Source organism: Paralichthys olivaceus, chromosome 9 (genome assembly GCF_024713975.1).
Source record: "Paralichthys olivaceus isolate ysfri-2021 chromosome 9, ASM2471397v2, whole genome shotgun sequence".
Classification (NCBI taxonomy): Eukaryota; Metazoa; Chordata; class Actinopteri; order Pleuronectiformes; family Paralichthyidae; genus Paralichthys; species Paralichthys olivaceus.
Genome location: NC_091101.1, coordinates 10,834,550 through 10,861,087, shown reverse-complemented (window position 1 = coordinate 10,861,087; position 26,538 = coordinate 10,834,550). Strand labels below are relative to the sequence as shown.

The 26,538-nt window shown below is 38.4% G+C and overlaps 2 protein-coding genes across 3 annotated transcripts in view; one reads left to right on the top strand and one right to left on the bottom strand.

Moving 5' to 3' along the window:
* The window catches only part of ctnna1 (catenin (cadherin-associated protein), alpha 1), a 71,243-nt gene that overhangs the window by 19,269 nt on the left and 25,436 nt on the right, over positions 1 to 26,538 (top strand). For both annotated transcript variants that reach the window (XM_069531356.1, XM_069531355.1), the window contains exons 8-13: positions 14,508 to 14,588; positions 14,905 to 15,057; positions 20,705 to 20,797; positions 22,245 to 22,401; positions 23,130 to 23,330; positions 25,357 to 25,508. In XM_069531356.1, coding sequence (XP_069387457.1) covers positions 14,508 to 14,588; positions 14,905 to 15,057; positions 20,705 to 20,797; positions 22,245 to 22,401; positions 23,130 to 23,330; positions 25,357 to 25,508 — 837 coding nt within the window. The remainder of the gene's footprint in view (positions 1 to 14,507; positions 14,589 to 14,904; positions 15,058 to 20,704; positions 20,798 to 22,244; positions 22,402 to 23,129; positions 23,331 to 25,356; positions 25,509 to 26,538) is intronic.
* On the bottom strand, positions 5,366 to 11,611 carry lrrtm2 (leucine rich repeat transmembrane neuronal 2). The gene is made up of 2 exons (XM_020081683.2): positions 10,862 to 11,611; positions 5,366 to 10,231 (listed from the first exon to the last, which is right to left on the bottom strand). Exons 1-2 carry the CDS (start codon positions 10,863 to 10,865, stop codon positions 8,589 to 8,591), a joined length of 1,647 nt encoding a protein of 548 aa, XP_019937242.1. The 5' UTR covers positions 10,866 to 11,611; the 3' UTR covers positions 5,366 to 8,588.

The following is a 26,538-nucleotide window of genomic DNA, read 5'->3' as shown; positions in this document are numbered from 1 at the left end:
CATCTACTGTGTCTACCAGACACACTAATTAGATATGTGTAACCTAAGAGAAAATTATTATTGATTCAAGGTTAAAACCCCAGCACACCAAGTGATGTTTAATTGGGTTCCCAGTGGATATTTTACAAGTTCATGAAATATAAACCATAACAGCATACTGTTAGGTAAGGATATATTTTGTTTGTTTAGTGGTCGGGAACTGACAGAGTGAAGGTAGTGGAATGGCCCAAAGCCCTTTTTTCCTGATGTTTTAAAAAAAGTGGAATTACATTCAAGGGGACTACACCTTAAGCAAGATCTGTGTGAAAGGAGTTCAATTTATCTAGTTGTAATCTCATTTAAATGTATAATTAAAACAAATTACACTCCATACAATCTAACAGGGAAAAGATTTAGTGTCCCCAAGGCTTTACGAATATTTACAGCCTCCATAAAACACTAGTCTGTCAGTAACAGCCCGTCAGGCAACGTTTCCCAGACCTGGCCCTTGATCTCTTGATGGTTAAATCTAGGCTTTTTGATTGGCTTTGCTGGCAGGTAGTGTACATGCACCTTGTTTTCCACTGTAGCTAAACAGAGTGAGGAAGGCCACGCCCTCACAATTGGATATTTAGCGATACTAAAACCGGAGTCTAACTTTCACATTTTCAGTTATGACGGTCAATGAAATTGACCATGGCTTGGGTTTTACCTAAACCAGCTACTTTGTTGAAATGTAGTAATTACAATATGCACAAAAAGGCAATTTCAATGTAAAAAACAAATGACAGCTTGCTATATCATCAACCTTCAGTCATGACTGTCTTGTAAAAGTCAGCTTGGTCAGCATTGGCTATCACAGAGGGTCTTGATGTTGCATCTACAACATTGGAACAAGTGAGAAAACTACATACTGATCCAAGCTCTGTTTGTGATGAAGATACATTTTCTTTGGCTACAAGATGTGAGGGCGGGGAAGTCAACTAAACGGTGTGTGCATTTTACTTCATTCAGTTGTCCCTGCCAGGGCTAACATTAGCTAACAACTGTTTGCAGATATCAAGCTGATGCCTTGTCAACACAAACAGTGCAGATGAATTAGAAAGCAGACTTTCAGTTTCTGCTCTGTCTGTCCTCAAAGTGATCATTAAAGTTGATGCGCTGTACTAAGTTGAATCATCTGCCTTCAACAGTGCTTGCGTATCTATATGAGATGGCAATTATTTCTATAAAATATGTATGATCATGTCCTTGTAAGATATATACTGTATATGTATGTGTGTGTGTGTGTCTTGGCTTGGTTATTTTGCATTTACCAGGGAAAATAAATCCCAGGTTTTTGGTTATATAATTTGTTTATAATTGTTCCTGTGATGTTCCCTTCAAAGATTTATTTTTAATGAATTTTTGGTTTTAAATGAACAGGATAGATACAAGTACATTTTATCTCATTTAACTGAAGGTGATAAATTCTGCACTTTGTAATTCGAAATCAAGTTCAGCTCTACGACTAACTTTTAGTTTTACTACAAGACATTTCAGTAATGCTTTGAAAATATTATTTGAGAAAATAAACTCCCAAAACATTTCCCTTTTTTTTCTAACATGGAAGGTGTTTGACATTGATATGATACATCCTGATGACACATGAATTTTGCTCCTTTTGCATTTATTCGCATTTTAGCATGTCTGTAGCAATGCACATCAGATAAGACTGTTTGACATAAGATGGTGTTATTAACCCCGAGCAGGCATATCGGTAGTGCAAGGGCTCGGACTGTGAAACCTGTGGTGGACTGGAAAGAAAAATATCTTATGGTTACAATTTAATATAGTACCCAACTTTAGCCATCCAGTAATCAATGCTGTGTCTTCTCCTGTTATGGCAGTCCATATTTATTTTAGGTACTTAAACACACAAATTGATCTCACACAATTATGAATTTTTTTTTTAAAATCTTCTGTGACACCAATTTCTAAATATATATGTTGGTTAATATGATTGCTTTTACACCAACATAAAGGCCACAACAAGCTCAAGGTAAAACCTGTAATAATTCCTGTATATGTTTTGGCCACTTGGGAGAGTCCGAGATGTTAGGAAGGTTTCTTATTTACACACAGCATGCTGTGGAATGTTGGAGCTTTTTTGATACTGATGACAGTAGTGGGAGTGAAGCAAAATTGGAATGCTCTTAATAAAGCTCCATAGAACTGTGGGGAACTGCATAGTCAGAGAGTAGTTGTTTTCTAGTGTTGTTATAAAAAATTTGGATTCAAGTCACTTAAAATAGAGGTACATAAAGTGTTCATTTTGTAACACTACATTTATCACAAACAAATCAAATAAAATCAACAAAATATTGCCATCCTGAACATTATTCAACCCTTTGACTGTGTTTCTTACCTTGATAAGTTGGATGGAAATGTCCTCCAGCCAGTTGGATTCCTTGTTAAAAATGTGAAGGAAACCAAAATTAGAATCTTCTGTTTTCCAGTGTTGTGTCAGAGCATTACATTAGTTAGAGGTTACCCATAAACTTACTGAATTGCAGTGAATTGAGCTGTGATGAATGTGTCTCACTTGAAGGCAAACCACATCCAGGCATGTTTTAACTTACTCAGTCAGTCTTTCTCTACTGTAGCAAGTCCCATCCTAAGACATGCCACTGACCTTGGCAACAAGATATTAAATGACAATGGATAATGTGAATACCTTTACTTTAAGTTGAGTGAAAAACTTTAATATTTTTTATCATTATCAATCCATCTATTATCAAAACCTTGGTAGCCTGCATCGCGACCTTTCCTGGAAATAAGCGTAATTGCATAATTGACAGCAACGATGTCTTGTTGAAGCCTTACTATCAAATAAAAGCAGACTGTATTGTCATTTTACCAGACATACAATAGCAGTGCAGGCAGAATGACATAGTGTTTCCAGTTTGTAATCAGTTTGTTTGTAATATGTCATAAGGGGTGGTATTTCAGTTAATTTATTGATATTTGTTGTCGTCCACTCTGCACAGAAAACAAGGTTTGAGGTGGAGCTGTCAGTATTGTTACTTAGAGAACATGATTTCAACAGTGTGTTGTATTAAATGATGTGTCATAATTTGACACAACACTGACTCTTGGGAAGAGAAAGCAGCAATGGCAGACTTGCTGTATGGATTTCCTGTTGTTTTTATTGTTGGAGTGTAAAATGAAAAAACGCTTTTCATCCTCAATGGTCGCTGTCTTGACTATGAAGAGGAAGGGGATGGGTCACTACTGGATATTTTATTTTTGTAAATGGCAATTGAGGAAGAAAGACATTGTTGGAGCCCATGGCAACCTAATTTCACTGTCATATGAGATGAGGCACACGCAAGAATGTAAAATGTTAATTTTACTTCAGTTCAAAGCAACTGGTAAATATTTTTGGTGGGCAACATTTTTTGTCATTATTTTTGGTGCGTGCAAATGCTCACTGTGACTGCACTGACCAAATTATCCAATTTAAGATGCAGTACTATTCTGTATAGGAGATAGCAATGATGCTGTTCTACAAGTGGCTCATTATTTATTGCTTTCACATATTTATACTCTGACTGTGTTAGCTTAACTTCTGCTTTAGCTTGTAGCTAATGTTTCCATATCCTCAAAAAAGATCAGCAAATGGGCTCAGCATTTTGCAGATAGAAACAGAGTCTGACCTTTGTGTTGCTCATTCCTCCATCGTTTTTGCTTGAATCCCCCAATCATGTCGTTGAGGAATGGGTTTAAATGTGTTAAGCAATAAATACATTAGGGGTGTATTTGCTGATGAGAGTCCAGATCAATATGTCCGTCCCAAGCATTTTCTAGATTTATTGGAGGTTTCATAATGAAGACCTGAAGCATACATGAGCTCTGAGTCCTTGAACCCTCCAGACTACCGAGGCCCCACAGTCAGACTCATCAGTTTAGTGCCTCCCCCGCCTGGGTACACTCTGTAGGTTAATTATGTGCTTTCTGAAGGCCTCATCAAAAAAGAGCAGGTAAAATTGAAGTGCTTCTTAGAGCTGGAATGCCAGGTCAGCCTATATTCTTCACAATGTTTACACTCTAAACCGCTTTACATAAATACGTTGCCTTTCGATAAAATATACATATTGAACAACATGTCAACCTAAAGTCTTTGAATTAAAGTCCTATTCTTTCTTTTGAGCAAATTATGTTTGTGCTGAGGATACTCACCTAGTGTTGAGAAGATAATGAGTGAATTTTCATTTTCAGTGAACAATCAATCAAATTGTATTTTTATAGCCCATATTCACAAAATAACAATTTGTCTCATAGGGCTTTATTTATTAACTCTCCCTTTAACATGCCATTCATGATTCGATATGAGAGACACGTCTAATCATGTCTTTGTATTGATTGTGTAAATAAACATTGATGTGGTACTTTTTGTTGGTGAGACTGTTGAACATTGCTGTCAGTGTGTTAAGAACACACACAACACCAAGAACACTCACCATCGTGATCAGAATTTCACCCCATTACATTTCACTACAATTCTGTGAATTCTACAATTCAATGCCAATTCTATAGACATACACCCAACCCTAACCTCCATTTTGAAAAGCCTTCTTACAAAACAACACTTATTCAATGTTGTATCTGCTTTGGGTTATTTTTTATCTTAATGAGTCAGCTAAAAAAATAATTGACCAGAATCAATGTCAAATTATCTAAAATATCACTATTACGATTATTCAACACTTTGACATGTAGCTCATATTTTATACAAGTGAGGAATTACAAGTCTTGTTATCACCGTCTTTTTTTTTCTGACAACATAAGAAAGGTTTAGCATGGAGCATTAACTACCAAATTTCTAATCTTTAATTTTATCCGAAAGTTGATGCCTGTGACAATTTATAAAATATCGTTTTTCATTGTGTGAAAAACTTTGCTATTGAGGTAGTGGTGTCATTAAATATAGTAATTCATCAAGTAAAAATGTTATATGGTACTTTCCTTTACTCAAGTATGAAAATTTACCACTTTTCTCTGTTTTTGATATCACATGTTCAAAAGCTCTGAGTTTCCGATTGCTGTTCAGTATATAGCAGTTTAGTATAGCAGTTTAGAAATTACCTTGACTTCTTGGAAACCAAGCAGCAGGTTCTGCAGTTTGTGACCATCATCTGACACTTTAGTGACCAAATAATTAACCAACTAATTGAATAACAATCGAGAAAGTAAATGATGAAAATAATTTGTAGTTGCTGCTTTCTGTTTAAGCTTCATATTTTTATCACATCAATTTGTAAACGAGATGATTTAATAATTGTGCTGACATACACTGCTGGAACACGTTATGTTTGATACATATGAATTTTCACAATATACTCTTGCATTTCACCTTCATCAAGGGTTGTTTATTTCTGGAAGGCTTTTTTCAAGAGCGTGGGGTTTATACATTTAACAAAAAATTGAAAGACCAAACCATGTTGTGGGCATCCATCATTTAGCAAACAGTCTAAATTATAACGATTTTATTTAAAAAATATATGTTTTGAGGGGAAAATGTTTTTTTTTTTCAGTTTGGCACATCTTTTCCACTATACAGATATGAAATTGTACATTTTACAATACAAAAGGAAAATGGGAAGAGAAAAGCATTCATTTTGCACAAAGATCTTGGGTAAGAGAGAGGGGGATTGGTTCACTTGGTTTTTCTTTTTTTTTTTTGTTTTTTTTTTTTTAGGCAGGATGGGGACCAGGGCTAGAGGATGACAAGAGGAAACAAAAACAGTTTACAAAGACCCAGAGTGCAAAGGGATGCATATTTCTACAAATTCTGTGGATTATCAGTCACTCAGTACAACTGTAGTCAGTGAAATTTCAAATGATTGACAAAACCTTTATAGGAATTCCACATACATCCCCATTCTTGGTGATATCAAAAATGAGGTCCCCCCCATAATGTTTGCTGAATGGCATTAGGAATATTTAACTCAATTTCGACTTTTGAACATGCAAGACAGATTAGAAGGGCAACAGTAAAAGCAGTGCTGGAAGAAAAGCTGGAAGAAAATTAATTATGGTGGAGTTGCGAGGCTTTGGAAATCAGTATGATCAGTGTATGTTTTTCATGTGAAGTGTAACAAGTTTTGGTTTACACACTTTCGTCAAAGTTGTATGCATTTTTGAGCATATGCGGAGAAACACGGACACAAACATTAATTTAGAAGTTAAAATCCAAATTTTGCAGGCTCCCCACAAATGCTACCCCCTGGCTACCTCTAGGGGCACCAGCCAACAAACTATAACCTATTTGCTCAAAACCAGTTATCTCATTTCAACATGCTATCAGAATCAGAAATACTTTATTATTTCCCGTAGGGAAATTCTTCTTGCTGTCTAAATGGCTGACTTTGTTAAACATAGTCACACATTTAACTGTCTAGAAAATGCCATATCCTGATTTTCAGAGTGAAATGTTTTTCACTATACAAATGCTCAATACAGCTCATCAGTTCACCAGTAATGAAACTGCTGCTGCTATAGGATCAGTTTACATTTCAAGCCCAAGGTGCAATCAGTCAGTAATCGTCACTCCATTTTCTACTACCCTTACTTGGCCAGAGAAATGCTCAACGGTTTTGATAAACTACGACATTACCCCATAGTTGCCCCTCTCCATCGTCCCATCAATTCCTCTTAATTCCTCTCTTTCACCCTGCCCCCACCACCAAACTGAACACAAAGAAGTGCGGAGCTGCGGCAGCAGCTTTAGTCTGATGCTAATGCACATCCTCTCCCTGCTGCATACAAATGTGTCCTGACCCAGGCTTGCTGTTTGCTTATTACTGGATCTCCATTTGCTTTCAGGGTATTAACCACAGTTTAACTTGACACTTGTGACTGCCAACCAAGGACCTGCTCTCAAATTTATTATTCACCCTAACCACATTTTTAAAACTCTAAATGACAGCTCAGTGTCCCTAACAAGAGCAATGTCTTAAAATAAAAGGTTCTGTGATGTTTGGTGTGGTGTGGAGGATGATTCTTGTGGAACTACTTTTGAGTGGCTGAACAAGCCAAATGTTGCTGGATCACTGGTGTGGGTGACAGAATATTAGATCCTTTTTGCCTTGCCTTAATTGGTTCAATCTTGAGCCTGCCAGTCCTGATTAGAGTGTAAGCAGTTAAGATCCTGGGTGACTGGGAAAGGTTTAATTTTCAGAGTGAAATATTCTCTCCTATCTGGTATTTACGCTGTTCATTATTCTTTCACTTGCTACACCCTCATCTCACGCTAGCTGGTCTGTATATTGATCCTGGTATATAATAGCAAATCAGTAAACTGTACTTACTAGGTGAAGCTGTTGGAATGGTTATGGTCACAGTGTGTATGGCATTTGGGTGCTCGAGAATTCATGTTATGGTACATTTAAAGGTCTAATAGTTTGGTTCTTGATGTCCAAGGTCAGGAAGACATCCATGTGCTTTGCAAAGCAGTGTAGTGTATCGGATATTAACCACAAACAATGCTTAGTGTTTCCCACAGGTTAAGAATTTATTTGTCGCAGTTGGCCCCTTTGTGTGGGTGCTCCAACATTCAACAACCTAAGAGTCAGCTGCAAAACAGCATTACATTTACAAGCTAACATCTGATTAAAGAGTTCATTTTTCCAATTTATATAATTGAACATAAATTCACCATTCCGGCAGTGTTTTCAATCAGTATACACTTTTAGTTGCATTTGCACACAAGATATTTGGAAGAAACCCAACTTTCCCCCGAAAATCCCCTTTTGGCTAAGGAAAGCTGTTTTTTGGGGTGGGGTGCCCAAATAAATTCTGTAAATAGGAAACACTGAGAGCCTTTTGGTTTGATGGAAAGTTATAGACTTCCTTAATAGGCTCATGTCTGATTTTTCAAAAGTAATATAATTTCTGTACGCTGAATATGATTCTCTCCGGAGAGGATTTATTTTTATTTATAACATAATTATAATTATAATAATAATAATATCATAATATCATTATTTTTTCATTAATAATTCAGAATGTGAATTTGGTCGTAGTAGCCTTTAATGTGTCATGCTTCTCCCCAAAACAATATTTTGTTTTGTAAAACCAAATATATATAATAACTGATCCAATTAATTTGCTTCAGTGATTAGCTTACAGTGTCTGTGGTGCATTTAGAATCATGATTTCAATATTTACTTTGTAAAAGATGTAAATCACATTTCTCAACTTAATGTATTCTGTATGCAGTGGGCCATTTGGCTATGTTATATAGTATTCTCTCTGTGCTGCAGAATCTAGAGACAATGTGGAGACGAATCTCACAGTTTACAATTTTCTTTAAAATGATTGCCCCCTGCCTGATATGAACAACCTTGCATTCATAGAAAAATAAATTTGTGACTATCCCTACCTCATCCCTAAGCTGTCACGTCCCACTTCTGTCATTGTGGCATTCAATATTTCTCACATATTCTCAAATCTCACTGGTAGAAATTATGCTTTTTACATAAATTGGAAAAAAAGCAAAAAAGCAAACCCTGTATCATCTGAAATGGTCAAATGGAAAACCATATGCTCTAGGAATAAATAAGAGTTCATACTTCACACTCTTTGTAAGGCAGTTGCTGACACTTGCACTGCCCATAGCCATTGATGATCACGAGTGCCCCTTCTTCATGGCTGGGCTCATATTCATTATAGGGTACCTGTGTTGCTAGATCTGCCATAGGCTGCCGCTGCTGGGTCCTCATCTGTCTGCGGTTCTGTATGGCCGAACAGTGGCGTATCCGGCGCAGGGTGGGAGGGCAGCACTTCCGTGAGATATACACAACAAAAATGATGAAAAAGAATGAAAATAGAAGGGCCACAGTTCCAAATATAACCCTTTGAGTCATAACAGTGTTGTCCATTGCCGAGGAGTCATCCGTTACTGCTGCCTCCTCCGATGCAGCAGTAGTTGCTTGAGCAGTACGTGGTGTTTGTGTTGTGGTTGTCGTGGTAGTGACTGTGGTAAAGCTCCCAAAATCCTCTGCATAGTCCTGCGTGGGGGTCGGCTGCATAATTCCAAACAAGGAGCTTGTGATATCTGTAGCTGTAGTAGCGTCTGTGGTTGTACTGATTGTCTGAACAACTGGCGCTGAAAAATTCTGACAAAGCTGGAATCCATAGACAGCATCAAGTATCTCCTCACCTTGGGCATATTCAGGACTATGGCAGAGAATGGAATGTTCCCACCTTCCCTTAAAGGTGCTTAGCCAAGTGGCAAGAGAGCAAATCCTTTTGGTACATTCCCACAGGTTGCTAGACAGCCCAACTGTCCCCAGAGACTGCCACATATCCATGACTTGGGGGTCCAGACTGCTTAGTTTGTTGTTATCCAGAAGCAAAATCTTTAAATTTGGCAGCGTTTGAAACACATCAGGTGTGAGGACACGAATTTCATTTCCTGTGAGGTCGAGCTTCTCTAAAGTGGTCCAGGTCCACTCCATGCCACATGTTAGGTTGCTGATTTTATTCCATTGCAGATATAGAAACTGCAGAGCAACAAGGCGAGGGAAATGGGCCAAGTTGATCTTGGTCAGCTGATTGTGCTCCAAGTGGAGCTCTTTAAGCTTAATGAGCCCAGCAAATCCATTCCGTGCCAGACTCCTTAGACGGTTGCTGCTCAGGCCCAGATATTCCAGGCTGCGGCAGTCCCAGAATGCTCGAACAGGTGTGGTGCGAAGTAAATTGGAACGAAGGTGGAGTATCTGGAGCTTCCTTAGTCCATGAAATAGTTCTGGTTCCAATGCAGTCATCTGATTGAAGGATAGGTCCAGTATCTGGAGGTTGATGAGGTGGATGAAGGTTGTGTTGGGCAACTTGGTGATACGATTGGAGCTCAGATTTAGGTCCTTTAGCTTGTAGAGACCTTGAAAGGCATCCTCTTGTACAGTGGTAATCTGGTTGTGGTCAAGGTGGAGCCAGGTGAGTTGGCCGAATCCATAGAACTGATCAGGGCTGAGCTCAGTGATGCTGTTGTGACGTAGTGACAACCCCAGGGCCCCCTTGTCCACACCATCTGGGGGTGCCTGAAGCCCCTGGGTGTCGCAGTAGAACTGCAGGTCCTCACAGCGGCATTTTTGAGGGCAGGTTGTGCACGATGCAGGAGGCAGCAGGCACACTAGGAGCATGCTGATCACACACAGACACAGAGCCGCTGGTGCAGGTCCCACCAATGGCCACCTTGAATGGAAACCTGGGTGGGTTCAAAGATAAGAAAATGAACTATGGGGCGGGAAAGCTAATCTCTGCAGAGCACTTATTACTAATTCATGATGGCGATTGTGCTCTCGTTTGTTTGCACATGCACTAGTTTAGGTATTTTACATTGACAACTTTCCAAATCTGTGTAACCACGGTATCTTTGAGCTTAGGTTTAATAGAGATATCATTTAATGAGGCATTTAATTAGCAAATGCATACAGGAGCTGCATTTCTTTCCACCCCCTTATTTTTAATTTTATCTTATCTATTTAGTTCATAATTTTTGCTCTGTGATTTAACATAAATATACATTTTTCTGCTTCATACATCATTCATTTATACATTTTTCCATGTTTTCCCCATTTTTGAGCAGCTCATATATGCTGTCATCCTTTTTTTTTTGTATGGTTTTAATCGAGTTTTGTTATCACTCAAGAACTGCACCATAAAATAATAATGGTATTTAAAAAGTATACATTCACAAGTCGTGCTTCAGTGAAGAAGGAAAAATGAAGGATTGCAGTAAATAGACTGGGCTGAAGAGCTTTTAGTCCTCAGCCTCCCTCTCTTACTTGTATTCCCTATTCATGTCCCGACCTGCCGTATAAAGGGGCTAACTTACCCATTCTTTTGTGCACATCGGAGGCTGCATTCAACTGTCCTTTTCTGCAGACTCTTGGAGCAACCAGATGGAAAAAAAATCCAAAGGGAAAAAACCCTTTTGAGTAAGCACAAAAGGAATCAGCCTCTTTGGAAATAAAGCAATTCTGAGCCCACCCCAATGAAACAAAATCTGAAATTCCATGTCCCGAGATGATGCTTATTCCTGTTATTTTTCTCAGTCCGTTAAAATCCAAGCTGAAAGAGAGTGTTGAATCTTTTTCTTCATCCCACAAATCCTTGAAATAAATATTTATATTTTTTTTAAGTTGATCAGTTGCATCCAGAGCGACTCCGGTGAACAGACCCCCTCCTTCTCCTTTTTTTTCCTCTTTCTTTTTTTACCCTTTTGTTTCCCTTCCACGGCAATGATGTCAGCTTAAATGGTTAATTGAAGATCAAGTGTTCCTCTTTCATGGCTGTGTTCTTCCAACCCTAACTTGTTGATGGCAGCTAGAGATCCTGCTTCCGACGCCGGCTCAATCTCGGCATAGCCTCTGCAGAGCTGTGAGCGAAGCTCTCGTCTGCTAGCTGAGACGCAGGGAGAGAGAAAACACCAGAGCAGGGAGTCAGGGATGTTATTCTGTGCTTTTTGTTGCAGCCACTCACTGCTACAGAGTGGTGGCAGCCTGGCGTCGATCATCACTACTGTTTCTCTCTCTCTTTCTCCCTCCCACACACACAAACACCCTCTCACTCTCTTGCTCAGTCACTTGCTCTCTGCCTCATACACACTGCTTGTGTACCTCAGTCTTACCCCACCTCCCACTGCCTCCCCCAACCCTCCTCCCTGACCCCCCTCCCCCTTCCCACTGGCTCGTCACCATCAGAATATTGATATCTTGAAGGTGTTGCAGCAGCTTGCTGTTGAAATTAACCACAGCTGTAAATCTGTGTGTCGCCTTGACGTTGCACTGCATGGGCTATGTATGGAACTATACCCTGGACATAAATGAAATAGCATAACAATGCAAAATTGAATTTGTAACAAGTGGCTTTAGTCAAAATAAACATGAACAGGGTTGAAAATAGGTTTGCTGCAGTACCATAGGAGTATGCTATAGCAGAGCTGACATGGATTGTCTGGCTTATATTCATAATTTACATATCCTGAGTGCAGTGCTTTAATTTTTGAGCACTGGCATGTGATGTATGGCCAGCTGCTCTGAAGTTCAATGAGACTGGCTTTCAACATGTATTGGTTTCAGTCATGTAATAGCAGAACTCTTACTTGACAGAGTGATTCACAAGGTGAGATCAAAGTAACTGAAATGGTGTTAATATGATATTTCTTTCCCAATATTGAGCAAATGGATTTGGTATGTGGTTTTGTAAAAAGAAGACCATATCCCAACACCATTTTAAAGCACCATTTAGAATGTGATATATATTTTGTCCAGTCTTTGAAAACACTAAGACTTTCTCTTAATTAGTTAATGGGAGTGGAGATGGATGTGAAGGTAATTGCAATTAACTAGATTTAAAGTAGCCAAAGACTAGATGCCAAAGAACATCTTAAGGACAAGTACTGTTGTTTTCTTCCCCCTGTCATCCCTTTCCTCACTCAAGCATCTTTTACTTAATTTATTTCAACCTGTTTCACCTGTTTCAAGCAATAGCTTGTACTAAATGAAATGAAATGAAATTAACTCTGTGTGCTTTGGCAGTGCATTGTAGTCAAAAATTGAAACAAATGTTCTATTTTCATAATTGAAATTTGAATAATTAAAAGCTAACTTGCGTCACAAATTCACAGAACTGTGTAGAGAGCCAGAAAACTATTGTTACCAAATGTTTATGTCCTAATAAATCTTATCACATAATTCTCAGTTCTTAAGACAACACAAACATCTGGCTGTGATTTTCCAGGTCAGCTGACTAGCATGCTGCTGTCATTCTCCACAGTTATTGTGGTAGACTACATCTCCCACTGGGACTCCCCTGCAGAATGTGAGAGTGGAAAACATGGGGAAAAATGCTTAAATCTCAGGGGGCATGATGGATATTCCTTTTACTTAGAGGGGTACTAGATTTCCATTTGGAATTCAAGCTGTTTAAAAAACATTTTTTCCAAGAAAAAAATTATACAAATGGACATCCTATTAAGTGAACTTGATGAAATATTGAAAAGCAATATGATTGAGCTCAGTGATCATTTGACACGTGAAGCTATTTCTTTTGAATCTTTCCATAATCCAGCGGACTAGTGGTTTTGTAGAAAAGGGATGTTCCTAAATCTTTCCTGAAGGAGATGGATAGAGACTCACTGGAGTATCATAAAAGATGCCGCAGAGAAACAGCCTCCATAATAAGCACCTGAAGAAGAAGTGCTTTAGAACCCTCTGGTGTGGAAATAAAATATAGGCTAGGCATGAATGAAATAGGATTGAGAGAGTAGGGGTAGAGCAGACTAAACCCTACCACAGCATTCCACCCCAGCCTGCAAAAAAAGGGGGGATTAGTGCCGTTGGAGCTCCCCAGCCCCTAACTATGTACACAGCCCTTCAATAGGCAAAGGGCAGTGGGGGATGGGGTAGGTCAATGCCACCACCATCCATGTGTTATGTCGCACTTGATTTAAGCTTTATAAGGGGGATTAACAGCCCAGAGTCCAACTGGTTCTTTGCCTTTCCTCCATTACCATTTATTTTTCATCTAATTTTGCTCTAATTTTATTTTAGTCTAATGTCTGTCTCTCAGTCTCTCACATGCTGCATCTCTCCATCATTCCTGAAAGTTTTAGATTTTCAATGTATGCTTCAGCAGTTGGCAGAATGTGATGGAACATCTCTGCTCTCAGCGGGGAGCAGTGCTTAGCTGTATGACCACTGCCTATGGTGTTGCAGTGTTACTGTACATAATGTCACATTTACCCATGTGGAGAAAATTTGAACCTCTTACTCGTCACACATTTCTAATTGTATATGAGAAGAAAGTAAAAATGAGGACAATGGGGATGTTCTAATCAAGATTAGAATGTTCTTTTGACTTTTGCGTTACATTGTTGTTGCCCGGTGTTGTCACAGCCTTTTTCCATTTGTATTACCGGTCGCACATGTCCACACTGATATGGACAAATAAATACTTAATTCTGCATCTTTGTTCTGGATATCAGTCTCAAAAAGTGTTTCAGTCCTGCAACTGGAGATCTGTGAAAGCACTGGTCTCAGGTTGAAGAGTTGACAGGGAGAACAGAGCTTTTGAAAATGCTGCAAAGTGCTGTCATTTCAGGCAGCAAACACATACAAAATAATTTCTACAACATTTTTCAGTTGTCCAACTACTATACTAGTTAGAAGAGAGAAGGCAAGAGTAAGAGTAAATTCAAGGGGGCTGAAAAGAAAACTTGTAACATTCAGATAAATTACTTGTAACATTCCTCTAAACTGTCTGACTTTAGTTCAGACAGATTTGTTCCCTTTTGCCTTCATTCACTTCAGCTCCTAAGAAGTCTTTTCAGACTCCGACATAGATTGATTAAATTCAGTGTTATCCTTTTTCTCATCCAAATGCTAGTTTATATAAGCGTCCACAACAAATATGTTGGAAACAGTTATCACGGTACCTTATTACTGCACACTAATTACTTTTCCATATTCTTGCTTTAGGCTGGAAGGAAGGACAGGAGTGATGCTCTGAACACAGCCATTGACAGGATGACAAAGAAAACCAGAGACCTTCGCAGACAGGTTTGTTTCCTTTTTATATTTCTTCTCCAGATTTATTTTATGCATAATATATATATATATACACACATATATGTTATTTAGCATGTGATGTAGCAGTCAACCCAGCCCACTGCTCACGTATAATTTTTCACCTCAACAAATGTCTTAGCTGTTCAGCTAATATAGTATAGCTATTCACTTTTAAGGCCAATGTCTCTATCTCGTATATGGAGGGAATGTATGCTATGTAGTCAGGTAAACAAGCTGTACTGTAAGATGTTAATGCATATACACAAGGGGATATATTATTTTAACGTTGCCTTTTTTCCCTTCACAGCTGCGTAAAGCTGTAATGGACCATGTCTCAGACTCTTTTTTGGAGACTAATGTTCCCCTTTTGGTGCTGATTGAAGCTGCGAAGAACGGCAACGAGAAAGAAGTCAAGGAATATGCACAGGTGTTCCGCGAACATGCCAACAAGCTGATCGAGGTAACGTCCAATTTACAGTTCTTCCATAGTGATATGACCCAAATACGCAACACATTTTTCATTCCATTAGTTATGGACATTTTAAATTGGCTTATGGTTAACATCAGCCTTCATCCAGCTTCTATGTTTGTGGCTCTGTTCTCAGAGATTCCCTTGTGATACAACTCTAGGATTACAAGGCCTCTGAAAACAGCAATCTGAAATATTCTTTCCCTAATGAAAACAAAGCCTTAAACATTGAAATTATTTTCTATATTCACTGTCTTTGTCTGTCTCTTTACCACACACAAATACACACAGATAATACTTTCTAGCAGCATTTCTTTTGTAAATTAAAGGCGATCCTGATTCTTATCCGATGCTGTGACGCTATAGACAGCAGACAAACAACATTTCAATTTGTGTTTATAACAATAAATCAAATATTTAAGCAAAACTGAAGGAGTGCAACTACCACAACTCAAGGATAATGCTACCTCTGGGAAAATGTTGTCCTTGCCTCAATAGATTGATGTATGATTTTTTACTGACCAAGTCCACATGTCCACTAAAGTGATACTTATCAAGATAAATATCTTAAATAGGCACTACTACATCCTGCTTCTTATCCCTTTCTGTGGTGTGGACTCCTGGCTTAACCAGGAGCAACAGATATTGTCTTCAGTTCTTTACACATAGCGATACGAAAGCTGATGTATTGGCTCAGATGGGCAACATGTTCATAAAATCATCATTTTACCGAATTAGAGATCCTTTAAATCTCTCGAATGCCTTTGTCACAGCATCATGCTGAAATATTGAAAGTGACTTTTCTCCTATTGGCAAATTACCATGAGTGTTGCTGGATCGGTTAGTCCTGCAAGAGCAGGGCAGCGTGAGCAATGACTGGGATAACCGCTGATGCATCCAAGGGAAAAGGGGACCACACTGGGGAGTAGACCCCCAAGTAGCTCCTGAAGGCTGGAGTGTCAGGAGTGGCATTAGACCGTGACATTGATGAACTTCCCTAATGCTCGGTCACTACTCCTGCTTCTAACACTTTGACGGCTGTTTTAGATGAATGGTTTTAAATGTAAATACTTTGCCATTTGCTACATGCAGTTGGATGTGATCGAGTGCATCTTACAATGGACTTCACTGCATTAGCTTTGAGAGGCAGTGCTGTCCGCTGTTGATAAAGGTAGAGATGATGAAAGGTCTTTAAAGTGTTTTCACCTGTTTAAGGAGCAAATCGAACAAACTGTCATCAATACACTGATTTAATATCAACAATGAAAACGGAGAAAAGTGTTACAAAGAATTCGAAGTTCGACCACCAAAAAAATATGCTAAATTATTCTACAAGGAATTCTAGAGGAAGCATTGTCGCATTCAAAAACAATGTAATGGCAGGTGCAGATGCAACCAGGTGCTCATTTATTCTTGCTGACGTAGATTGAAGCATGTGTCTGCATAAGAAGTGTGTAGTGATGATGTTATCAGTAAATTGTCAAAAACTTTTAAAATCCTGAGGATTCAGTTACACATTGCACCTAAATACAGTTGAGTATGTGATACAGTAGTTCAATTTACTTACAGACTATTTTTTATTGTTTGCAATGAAATATTTAAAGGTTGGATGTTATAATGGATTAATGTGGCTAAGAATTATAATCTTTTTAAGAGCAGCCAGTGTTACATTTTTTTTTATAATTTTCAGTTAACTCCCAGCTTTATTTAAGTATAATAGAGCATTGTCTTATATGAGATTCAAAATTGTTCACCTTCCTTTGGAGCAGTCTAACATTAATAACTTCAGCTGAGCAATAGGTTATTCACAGTAGGACTCGTGGCTTTCACCTCTGAATGAAAATGGTTGACATTTTCCTTTAAATGCACTTTGCAAAGTGGGTATCGAACAGTACTGCAAGTAACTTCTGGAAATGACCCTCGGCCAAACACCACACATATAAATGAATGGTGTTGCAATGTCCCGAGTAAGAAGTAATAGTTTGGTTTCTAATCAAATAATCCCGCAAATATGTTAGTAAAAGTAATGTCCTCAATTCAGAGGTACGAGCAGCAAAGTGCCACCGATCTCAACCTCTGTGTGACATCATGAGATGTGCCACTGTAGGCTGCCCAAAGGCAAATGATCCATTAGCTCACACACATTTATTTAAAAGCAACATTATGAGTGACCCACATCCATTCAGGCAGGCTTTAAGCAGCTTCTCTAGCCTTGTTTGTCAGAACATCATTTTATCGAAACCTTGTGTTTATCTCAATAAATAATAAGAGGTGTTCACTTCACATGCTTTTATGTGAAGTGCAATTATTTTAATAATAGTAAGTAAATGTCTGATGAGAACATTTTCCTCTTCTCAGAACGAAGGAAGTTAAGATTATTTGACATGACAAGACATTGCCACCACTGGAGCTCTTTGTAGTCATTTCATAAAGCAAGCTGTGGCCGTAAAAATGGGTATTGACATTTGTAGCGAAATCCAGTGGTTTAATGGTTTTCCTATGTTTATAAACATTTATAAGCAGAGAAATTCATCATCTTAAGAGCAGGGGGAAAAAACAGACTGATGTTTTTACCTCAAGGCTATCTTCTTAACCAGGCTGCTCAGGATGCTGTGTGGAGATTTCAACAGCAGAGAAAAACTCAAAAGGCGACTGATTATACTGCAATCTGTAATGTTCTCATCAGATACTGTAAATCCATTTCGATTCTCTCCTTATGACTAAAAAGAAGTATCTTGTCCATCCTAATGAGAAGATGAAATCGGAAGATTGATAGCTTAAGAACGGTGGGAATTAAAAAAGTATATCCAGTTTTTCATGCGCCAAATGTAACCAGGCAGAGGGATGGTAGTGACATAAGATAGGAGGTTGGTTTATGATATTTAAATAAGTTGATGTTCTGATCGGATGATGAGTTTTGAATTAAAAAGTCTCAAGTCAGAGATTTGCAAAATGTCAAGCCAACATGTAGAGTTGCCAGTGATCCTATGGAATAATGGAATCAGTTGAAAGATAGAATTTACGTTGTGGAACCCTACTCTGGATTTTTTATTTTTTAGCATAAAAACAGAAATACAGAAATACATTTAAATATATTACGATGTTCTTCTTTACGCTTATTTGATGTATGATGAATAACATGATGTTCAGGTTGAATGCTTTTCTCCTACATCTAAAGAATAGAAGACATTATTTCTTTTCATTTTTATGTAAAAAATCAGACAAGAAAATGAAATAGGCTGAGTTCTTGTCAGTTTTTAAGCATGATTGACCTTTTGTCAAGTCTCCAACCTTTTTACCGACGGCTACTAAAAAAGAAATACAGCTACACATTTTTACCTCTGATTCTATTTAGTACAATGATGACATTGCATATTTAGCTTCCAAAACACACTCTCCTCCTCTCCCCTCCTCTCCTCATATCCTCTCTCCTCCCCTGGCAACCACAGGGAAATATTTACGATCTGGTACCTACCCCGGTCTGGCTAGACTTCCCTAAGCTTTCTGACTGCATCTCTAAGTATTTACAGTCTTCTCATTCAGAAGAACACAGATATGTAGTATGATATGTGAGACGTAGTGTTATTCATTAAATGTGCTCATAATGCATAATTTTGGGATAATGAGACAGTAGGAGCACATACTTCTGATCACAACCACTGCTGTCTCATTCATTTCTATCTACGTAACATACATCATGTTGTTTCACACATTTCTAATAAGCCAGTGTGCACAGAATTGCAGTAAAAGAGATGACACAGCAACCCCATTTTAAAGTCATAAGCATAATGTTTATGGGATGGTCCTTCCATTGTGTATCTGCGTTAGATAACATTTCATGTAATTTGTCATATTCATTGTCTCTGTATGAAAGAAATATTATTGGCAAAGTTGAGGCAACACCTTTGTAGCATAATACAAAAAAAATGTATTGAAAGAAATTGAGATTAAGGACTGTTGCAATTTGTTTGTAATTGTTTGCACAGACTTAAACTCTGACTTCCCTGACACTTAAAAAATGTGTGGTACAGCATAGCAAGTTAAAGGGTGTTTACTTACAAGTCTTCTCAGTCACCTCCATAGTATCTTCATGCTGAAATGGCTTCAGTCCCAAGGGTGTCACGGTGAGAATAAGAAGTTACGTGAAAGATCAAGAAAGTAAAAACACAGGTCGATCAATAAAGGGCCCGTTTTTCTTTTCATAACCACTCCTCTGGGGTTGCTGAATGTTCTCCCTGAGGTCTCTACATGTGTTTTGTAGACCTGTAAAGACTGAGGTGGAGAGGATCTTTCACACTCATTCCACCACCAGCTTTGACAATTTTTTTACCCACTGTATCTATTTTCAGTTATTTTACCCCACATTTCTATGCTTAAATCGTTCCTTTTTACTTAGTTGTTTAATTCTTAAGACCCTCGAGCCCAGTCGAGTTAAATCGGGCAAACATGAGCAATGAAATGATCACATGGGTTGAATAAAAAATGACTAATCATGACCTTTTCACTTTGAAGAGAAAATGACTGCGCAGTAAAATTAACAACCAAGCTGTCCATTGTAAACATAATCTGATTAAGTAAAACATCCTGCTTTTGCTTTGTCCAATCTGACTTATATAGCTTAAAATCATATACAATCATAACAGTCCCGTCGCACTCAATGTTAGATGCCATGGTTAAACTAGGGCTTTTTTACATGTTTGATATCATCACTGCTTACATTATTGCGTGACCCAGATCTCAGCATTTAAATTGGGAATCGGTTTGCCGCAACTACAAAAATAAGACCCAGGTTGTAACAATAACCTTTCACTCCTTGTTCTTGTTCTAAAGCCACCCGCAGTTAGTTTTTGCCTTTGTAATTGATTATGTTTCAGCACATTTTCTGTCTATTGGATAATCCCACTCTGGCACAGTTCCTCATAACCCAGGCATTCTGTTTCAGAATTGTTGCCAACACATCCCGACCAACCAATGGGAATCTTCAACGTCTGTGACCTAAATTTTGGAGTATGAGTAGAAACATACTGTTACTCTGCAAGATGCAAGAACATTTACAAATAATTGCTGGAGAGCTTGATTTGTTGGTCAATACAAGAAAATATACTCACAAACCATAAATGTTGGCAGCTGCATAGCAAAGACCTGCTTACTTCAGCACTCCAGCTCTCACTCGGCTGGTTGGTTTTTGAAAGTGTCAGGAATATTTGCCTCTCTGATTCCAGGAGTGTAATGGCAATCTGGCAGCCTTGTGATTTAGTTGCTGAGAACAACCCTGTCCTTGAGTTTCCAGCTAAAACATACATTAGCATTTTAATAAATGTACTATTTTTGAGGAAACAAATACAAAACCTATATTTTATCATTTTACTCACTTAGTTCTTTTTCTCCCCCCTTGGTGGCATCGTATTGTATCATTTTAGCAGCTCTATAAATTAATCCTTGGCCGTGTGTTTGTATTCCACTGGGATTAGTTGTGTTGCAGAGCTGCTCCATTTCTGAGAAGAATCTCTAAACCAGGCTACCATAATGAAGTTATCTAAGTTTAATTATGTATTGCTCTATTTGCTTTTCTCAAAATACATTTGTGTTAGTGTCTCTGTCTGTGTTTTAAAAGTAGATTGTGTTTTTTTCTTTTTAGGTTGCCAACCTGGCATGCTCCATCTCAAACAATGAGGAGGGAGTGAAACTGGTTCGCATGGCAGCATCTCAACTGGAAACTCTATGCCCACAGGTACCAGGCAGTTTTTCCCCTGACTTTCACTCAGTTCATTGATAATACAATTCTTTGATTTGTCCTTGTTGTCTTTTACTAGAAAGAGAATTGTCAATGTTGAAACTGCAGTTTATAGAAATAGTGTTTTAAGTGTTTTGCAGCATGTAGTTGCTCTCACAGTTTTTTCATTATTTTGATAAAAATACACAAACAAGCAGTTTAGTATTTTATAACCTGATTAAAAAAACTAAAGATTTCCATCTGCCATGCACAAACTTTGATGGAATGATCAATGGTAGGTCAAAATCACAGTCAAACTGAACACGAATCATTGAGTTGGCGTTGTTTTCTTTTCCATAAATAAATAATTGGAACAATAATGAAAGGAAAAATGGACACAGAACTGGATACTCAAAGACTTAATTTACACCTGGCATTAAAATGAGTTTTTTTTTATCCACAATGTATCTGGATATGATGTTAACCTGTTTACATTTACACCAGGTATTATGTCTCCAATGTCCACCGCGCAGATCAGATTTCAGATCTGATCGATTTCTCCAGCTCATATCACGCTTGCTGATTTGCATCAATCCATAAAAACAACTAATAAAGAAAGAACAGAGGATGGTAGCCATCCATGATGGTATTTTTTTCATTTGCTTTTCGATTGGTCTCGTCCTCCGGCCTCTTGATGACTTTATGTGTTTATGGGCTAATGGTTCGATCCAGTCGTGTGTCATTGTTTTATTGGCCCCCATGTAGTTATGTATTTGAACTGACAACCTAATCGCATTTATACTTGTGTTCAGTGTGTCACAGTGTGTCCCTGACCAATCACAGTCCGCTCACAATGCATCTCGGTTACTTTTTTTTCTTCTCCACTTTCATGTGGTCAAGCTCTATCGATTGCAATCCTATCAACCAAAACCGATTTTGTTGCCAGTTTTAAGTGTAGTAGAAATTGCATAGATAGTGGAAATACCTGTAGTTAGTATTTGCATTTTCATACATACTATATTATCTTAAGTGGACAAGTCAGAAAGAGCAAGGGGAAAATATTAAAACATTAGTACTTTAAGTCTTCTCCATCATTGAGTCCATCTTTTTATACCTCTTACCACACTAACTACCAGTCCCTCATCTGTACCTTTGAGCTGTGCCAGCTCCCTTCAATATGCTGCCACTGCTCTTTTTAATCTCATCTAATGACTCCCATTCATCCTGAGCTTTGATACCCACAGATGTTTCTTCCCCCAAAACAAGCAGCTATTAGTTTTATTTCAATCAATCCTTCAAAACACCCTGTGTCTATAATCACTCCCAGGAATGAATTGGCTTCATACTTCAGTCCCAACATTGAGGCGGTAGAGTGGGGGGGCTTCGTGCAATCAACCTATGCAAATGTTGTGGCTCAGGGCTATGCTGTAATGGAGCTTTAATGGCTGTAATTGGGTGATTACAGGTGATTAATGCAGCGTTAGCCCTTGCTGCCAAGCCCAACAGTAAGGTGGCCCAGGACAATATGGATTTGTTCAAGGAGCAGTGGGAGAAGCAGGTTTGCGTCCTCACTGATGCTGTTGATGACATAACATCCATTGACGACTTCCTTTGTGTGTCTGGTAAGTGGTATTCTTCTACATGGACAAATAAAAGAGTACTGTTGGGATGATTTGGATTAGTGATGTGTAAACAGGAGGGGCACTGTTTATTGGTAGACAGCACTTTTGAACAGAATTAAGATGGATTTGCACAAAGCTTTTAAGACCATTCTTAAGAGGAGGTAAAATGGCGATAAAGGATCTGTGTTATTTGTCTTTTCTGATGAGAGCCATACATACCAAGGCTGATTGGTTTCCACAGAGGAAAGCACTGAAGCATCAGCAGAACTACGTTTGAAATTGACATCCTGTCCCGTGCGTTAAAGCACACAAATGGTTTGTCAGGCATACCCTTAAAGAGTTCTCATTAAGCATTAAGCAGACTGACTTCTCTCACCTCCAGCCAAGGACAGACTGTAATTTACACAGTGGACATTTGCATTTTACAGGCTCCCATTAATAAGCAGTCTGAGAATTTGTCTTCAGCCCTCTCCATTATACACTTAAGCTTCCCAGTGACCTTCTTAATTTCAGCCCTATGCAAACACACAATGAAGGCAGAGTATTTGCTTAATATATGTATTTTCTCATTATTACCCGCATCAAGATGATCCAGTTTTGATTAAAGCGTGCTGTAGATGAACCAATGACATTGAAAGTTAAGGCAGGCTGATGGAATGTTTGGAGCAAAGTGTTCAACTAATGAGACATATATGACACTTATAGCATTATTGTTCGTTTGTCCCCAGAGAACCACATCCTGGAGGATGTGAATAAGTGTGTCATCGCTCTGCAGGAGAAAGATGTTGATGGGTTGGATCGCACTGCTGGGGCGATTCGAGGCCGAGCTGCAAGAGTCGTCCATGTGGTCACTTCTGAAATGGACAATTATGAACCTGGAATCTACACAGAGAAAGTGTTGGAAGCAACCAAGCTCCTCACTGACACAGGTATTATACACATATATTATAATCTAACTGGAAATGTGCTTCTGCAAAACAGACTGTGCATTTACATGTTTTTAAATCATTTGACTAAGCCTATTCAGGTCATTAAAAAGGTACAACCTAACTTGCTTTTCAATAGTGGATGTGTCCATATCGGTGGATTACACACATAAAACCAGGATACAATGTTTCCTGCAGTGATGCCATGTTTTGGCCCAGTGTGACAAAAACAGGGTTAAACATTCCTCACAATTTCTTATCTTCCTTCCTTCCATGGTCTTAATCAGTGAAACTGGTATCCAGCCTTGAATGTTTTGGTACTTATTCGCTTATTATGAATACAGCATCTCCTAAAGGGGACCCGCTTTTTCATTTCTTCAGTGTATTTAATAGGTTTTTGTGTCTGTATCAGCCACAGCTATTCTGGCATGCCCTCTTGTAAAGCAGTTGACCAATGCCAGAACACTGGGCCAGCTGGCCAATCAGAGGATTGGGCAGTATGAAGAAAGTGATGTTTTCTGAACATGAGAGCATGTTAATCTTTTAAAGAAATAACCCAAATTAAAACTATGAAGCTGAATATGTCTCCTTTAAATTATCTGAACACATCTATCCCAGCCTGCTGAAGTGTTTTTTGTCACAGCCTAAGCCACACCCAGATAAAAGTATTTTCTTAAAAGGCTAGTTCAATCTTTATTGTTACTTCGAGTTTGAATGTTAGTGACATTAAATTGCCAAAAGAAAATTCATATATGCACTGACTTGGCATAGAAAAGTGTATTTTTTGTCTGTGAAGTTGACTGTTCAGTTATATTATTATTATCGCTATACTTTGAGATCCAACCAGGTCTGACTCAACTGACACCATTCATCTGCACAGCAGGCACTGTTCAGTTGTAGTTGTTGAAGTGCAAGTTGTATTTTAGCCTCAACTCAAGAGAGGTGACGATATCTGGACACACAGACTGCAGTGAGACTTGTCAGATTCTTTCACCCCATGTCAACAGTAAAGTGATGGGATTCGGCTTAAAACTCAGCAGTCACTTTTTCATTATAGAATTTCTGATCTGACATGCATGTGTAACAAATGTACAGTAAGTAGAAGTATTAGTGTGAATCAAGTTTTATGGAAACTTGCAGGTATGTGTTCCTTTCATTCATCATTGATGAAAATGAACAGGGAATGTCGTGTATGTGACTGGATATCCATGTATGACTTTAGTTGCAAAATGCATAAAACATGGACAAATCAAAAACATGGATATATTTCACAACAGAATGAAAACTGCAATCTTGTCTTCATTATGTAACGGAATAAAATACAGTGAAAACAGTGAAAGGTTCAAAGGGTCTGAAACACCAGCACCTATTTGAAATTTCTCTCACAGGCCTGCAGGTTATTAACAACCTGTGAGCACAATCCCTGGTCCCCTGTGTCCCTCTTCTTCTTCTGCTGTTCTCTGCCTCCATATCTGCATCCTTACATCCATTCCTCTCCCACGAAGGCCCAGTTGAATTCTGAATCTAAATTTTAATTCTGAATCAGGAATACTATTACTGCAGATGTGCTGCTGGAAAGGCCTCGGGAGCTGTTGTTAAAATTCATGTCCTCTGGGACAGCTTTGTGAAACCTTTATTGGAAAATGGGATCTATTTCCTTCAGCATTTCCCATATTTGTACTGCAACCATATAAGGTGATCAATAGATCAATAGAACAAATTTCCATTTGTCAACATGGAAGAGATGTAAATTCTCACTTTATTGCCAATGCTTGCACAAACCTATTGGCTCTGTTTTAACTGTATGAAAGTAATGTAGTTGTCAGTAGGTCTATGCAACATTCTGTCTATCTTCAAGTTTTATTTCAAATGTTTATGTGACACATGCCGTGCTTCGCTCAAGGTATATTACTGCATTCTTTACTTCTGTACCTTTCCTGTGTGTTTATGGAGTGGATTTTCAGTTGTTTTTTTTTTTCTCTTTTGTTACTCCATTCTTCTTCCAACCCTTCATCTCAACCTCCTTCAGTCATGCCACGGTTCACCGAGCAAGTGGAGTCTGCGGTGGAGGCTTTGAGTTCAAATCCTTCACAACCTGTGGGTGAGAACGAGTTCATTGACGCATCCCGTCTGGTATATGATGGCATTCGCGACATCCGCAAGGCTGTCCTCATGATCCGAGTAAGTTGCACAGTATTTATTTATTTATTTTTTCACTTTTCACACTTGACTCTTGAGATCATCGCAGTGTGATAATCAGTATTTATCTTCAATGATGTCATCTGCTCCTCCCCAACCATTTGCATTTGCATTATCTACTTTTTCGTCCCTATGGAATGAGTTATAAATGTGTTGGGTAAATAATGCTCTTTTATTTCTGGATGTTTTTGCATGTATAGCAAGGTTTCCTTTTGATCACATTAAGAAGCTGCAACGCCCTAAAAGAACACACAAACTCTGTGTAAAAATAAACATTCATATTCATGGGCAGCTTTCATTTTGATGTGGTTTCATTTGAAGCGCTTCAACAGAGGTCACAACATTGTAACAGTGCCTGGTTATAGTAGTTTAATGTGTGTGTGAATATATAATATGGCTCTTGGTCTTGGAGCACCAGATGCTGTTGTTAATGGTATGTGAGAAACTGTATATGCGTGCAGCCCTAGAAGCCAATGATTAACTTGTCTCAGGCAAGAGCCGACCTAATTGACCAGACTTGCAATCTAGTCTAACTGTCTTAGTTGTCTGTGGGTTAATGGCCTTTGCTTGAGTAGAAGTATAACTGAGACAGATGGTGGATGGGTACCACTGAAGCGTTATGCAAGTGACTGACAACAAAACCCACTGTAGCGAAAAATTGATAGTTCTTAAGATGGTATAGTTGAACTAGTCAGTAAGTTGATTTGTCTAAACTGCTCCTCATGTCTAACAGTACCTAATTATCTATTTACTGCGATGAGTTACAATGTGCTGGTTGGTTGTATTATGCCATCTTCCATTATTTTCAGCACTTCTTTTCCATTTGAATCGTTAGTCTTGACAGCACATTTTGTGTTGACAGTAGTGCTCCAAAACTGTGCCTGGGCTCTCATTAATAATGCTGCACAGACATGGACAAAAACCAAATGAGAGAGAGACCATTATGCAGTATTTGCATTATAATAAGCAATTGATTTAAGATGGAGGTTTTAATTAGCATTTTTTAGTCGGA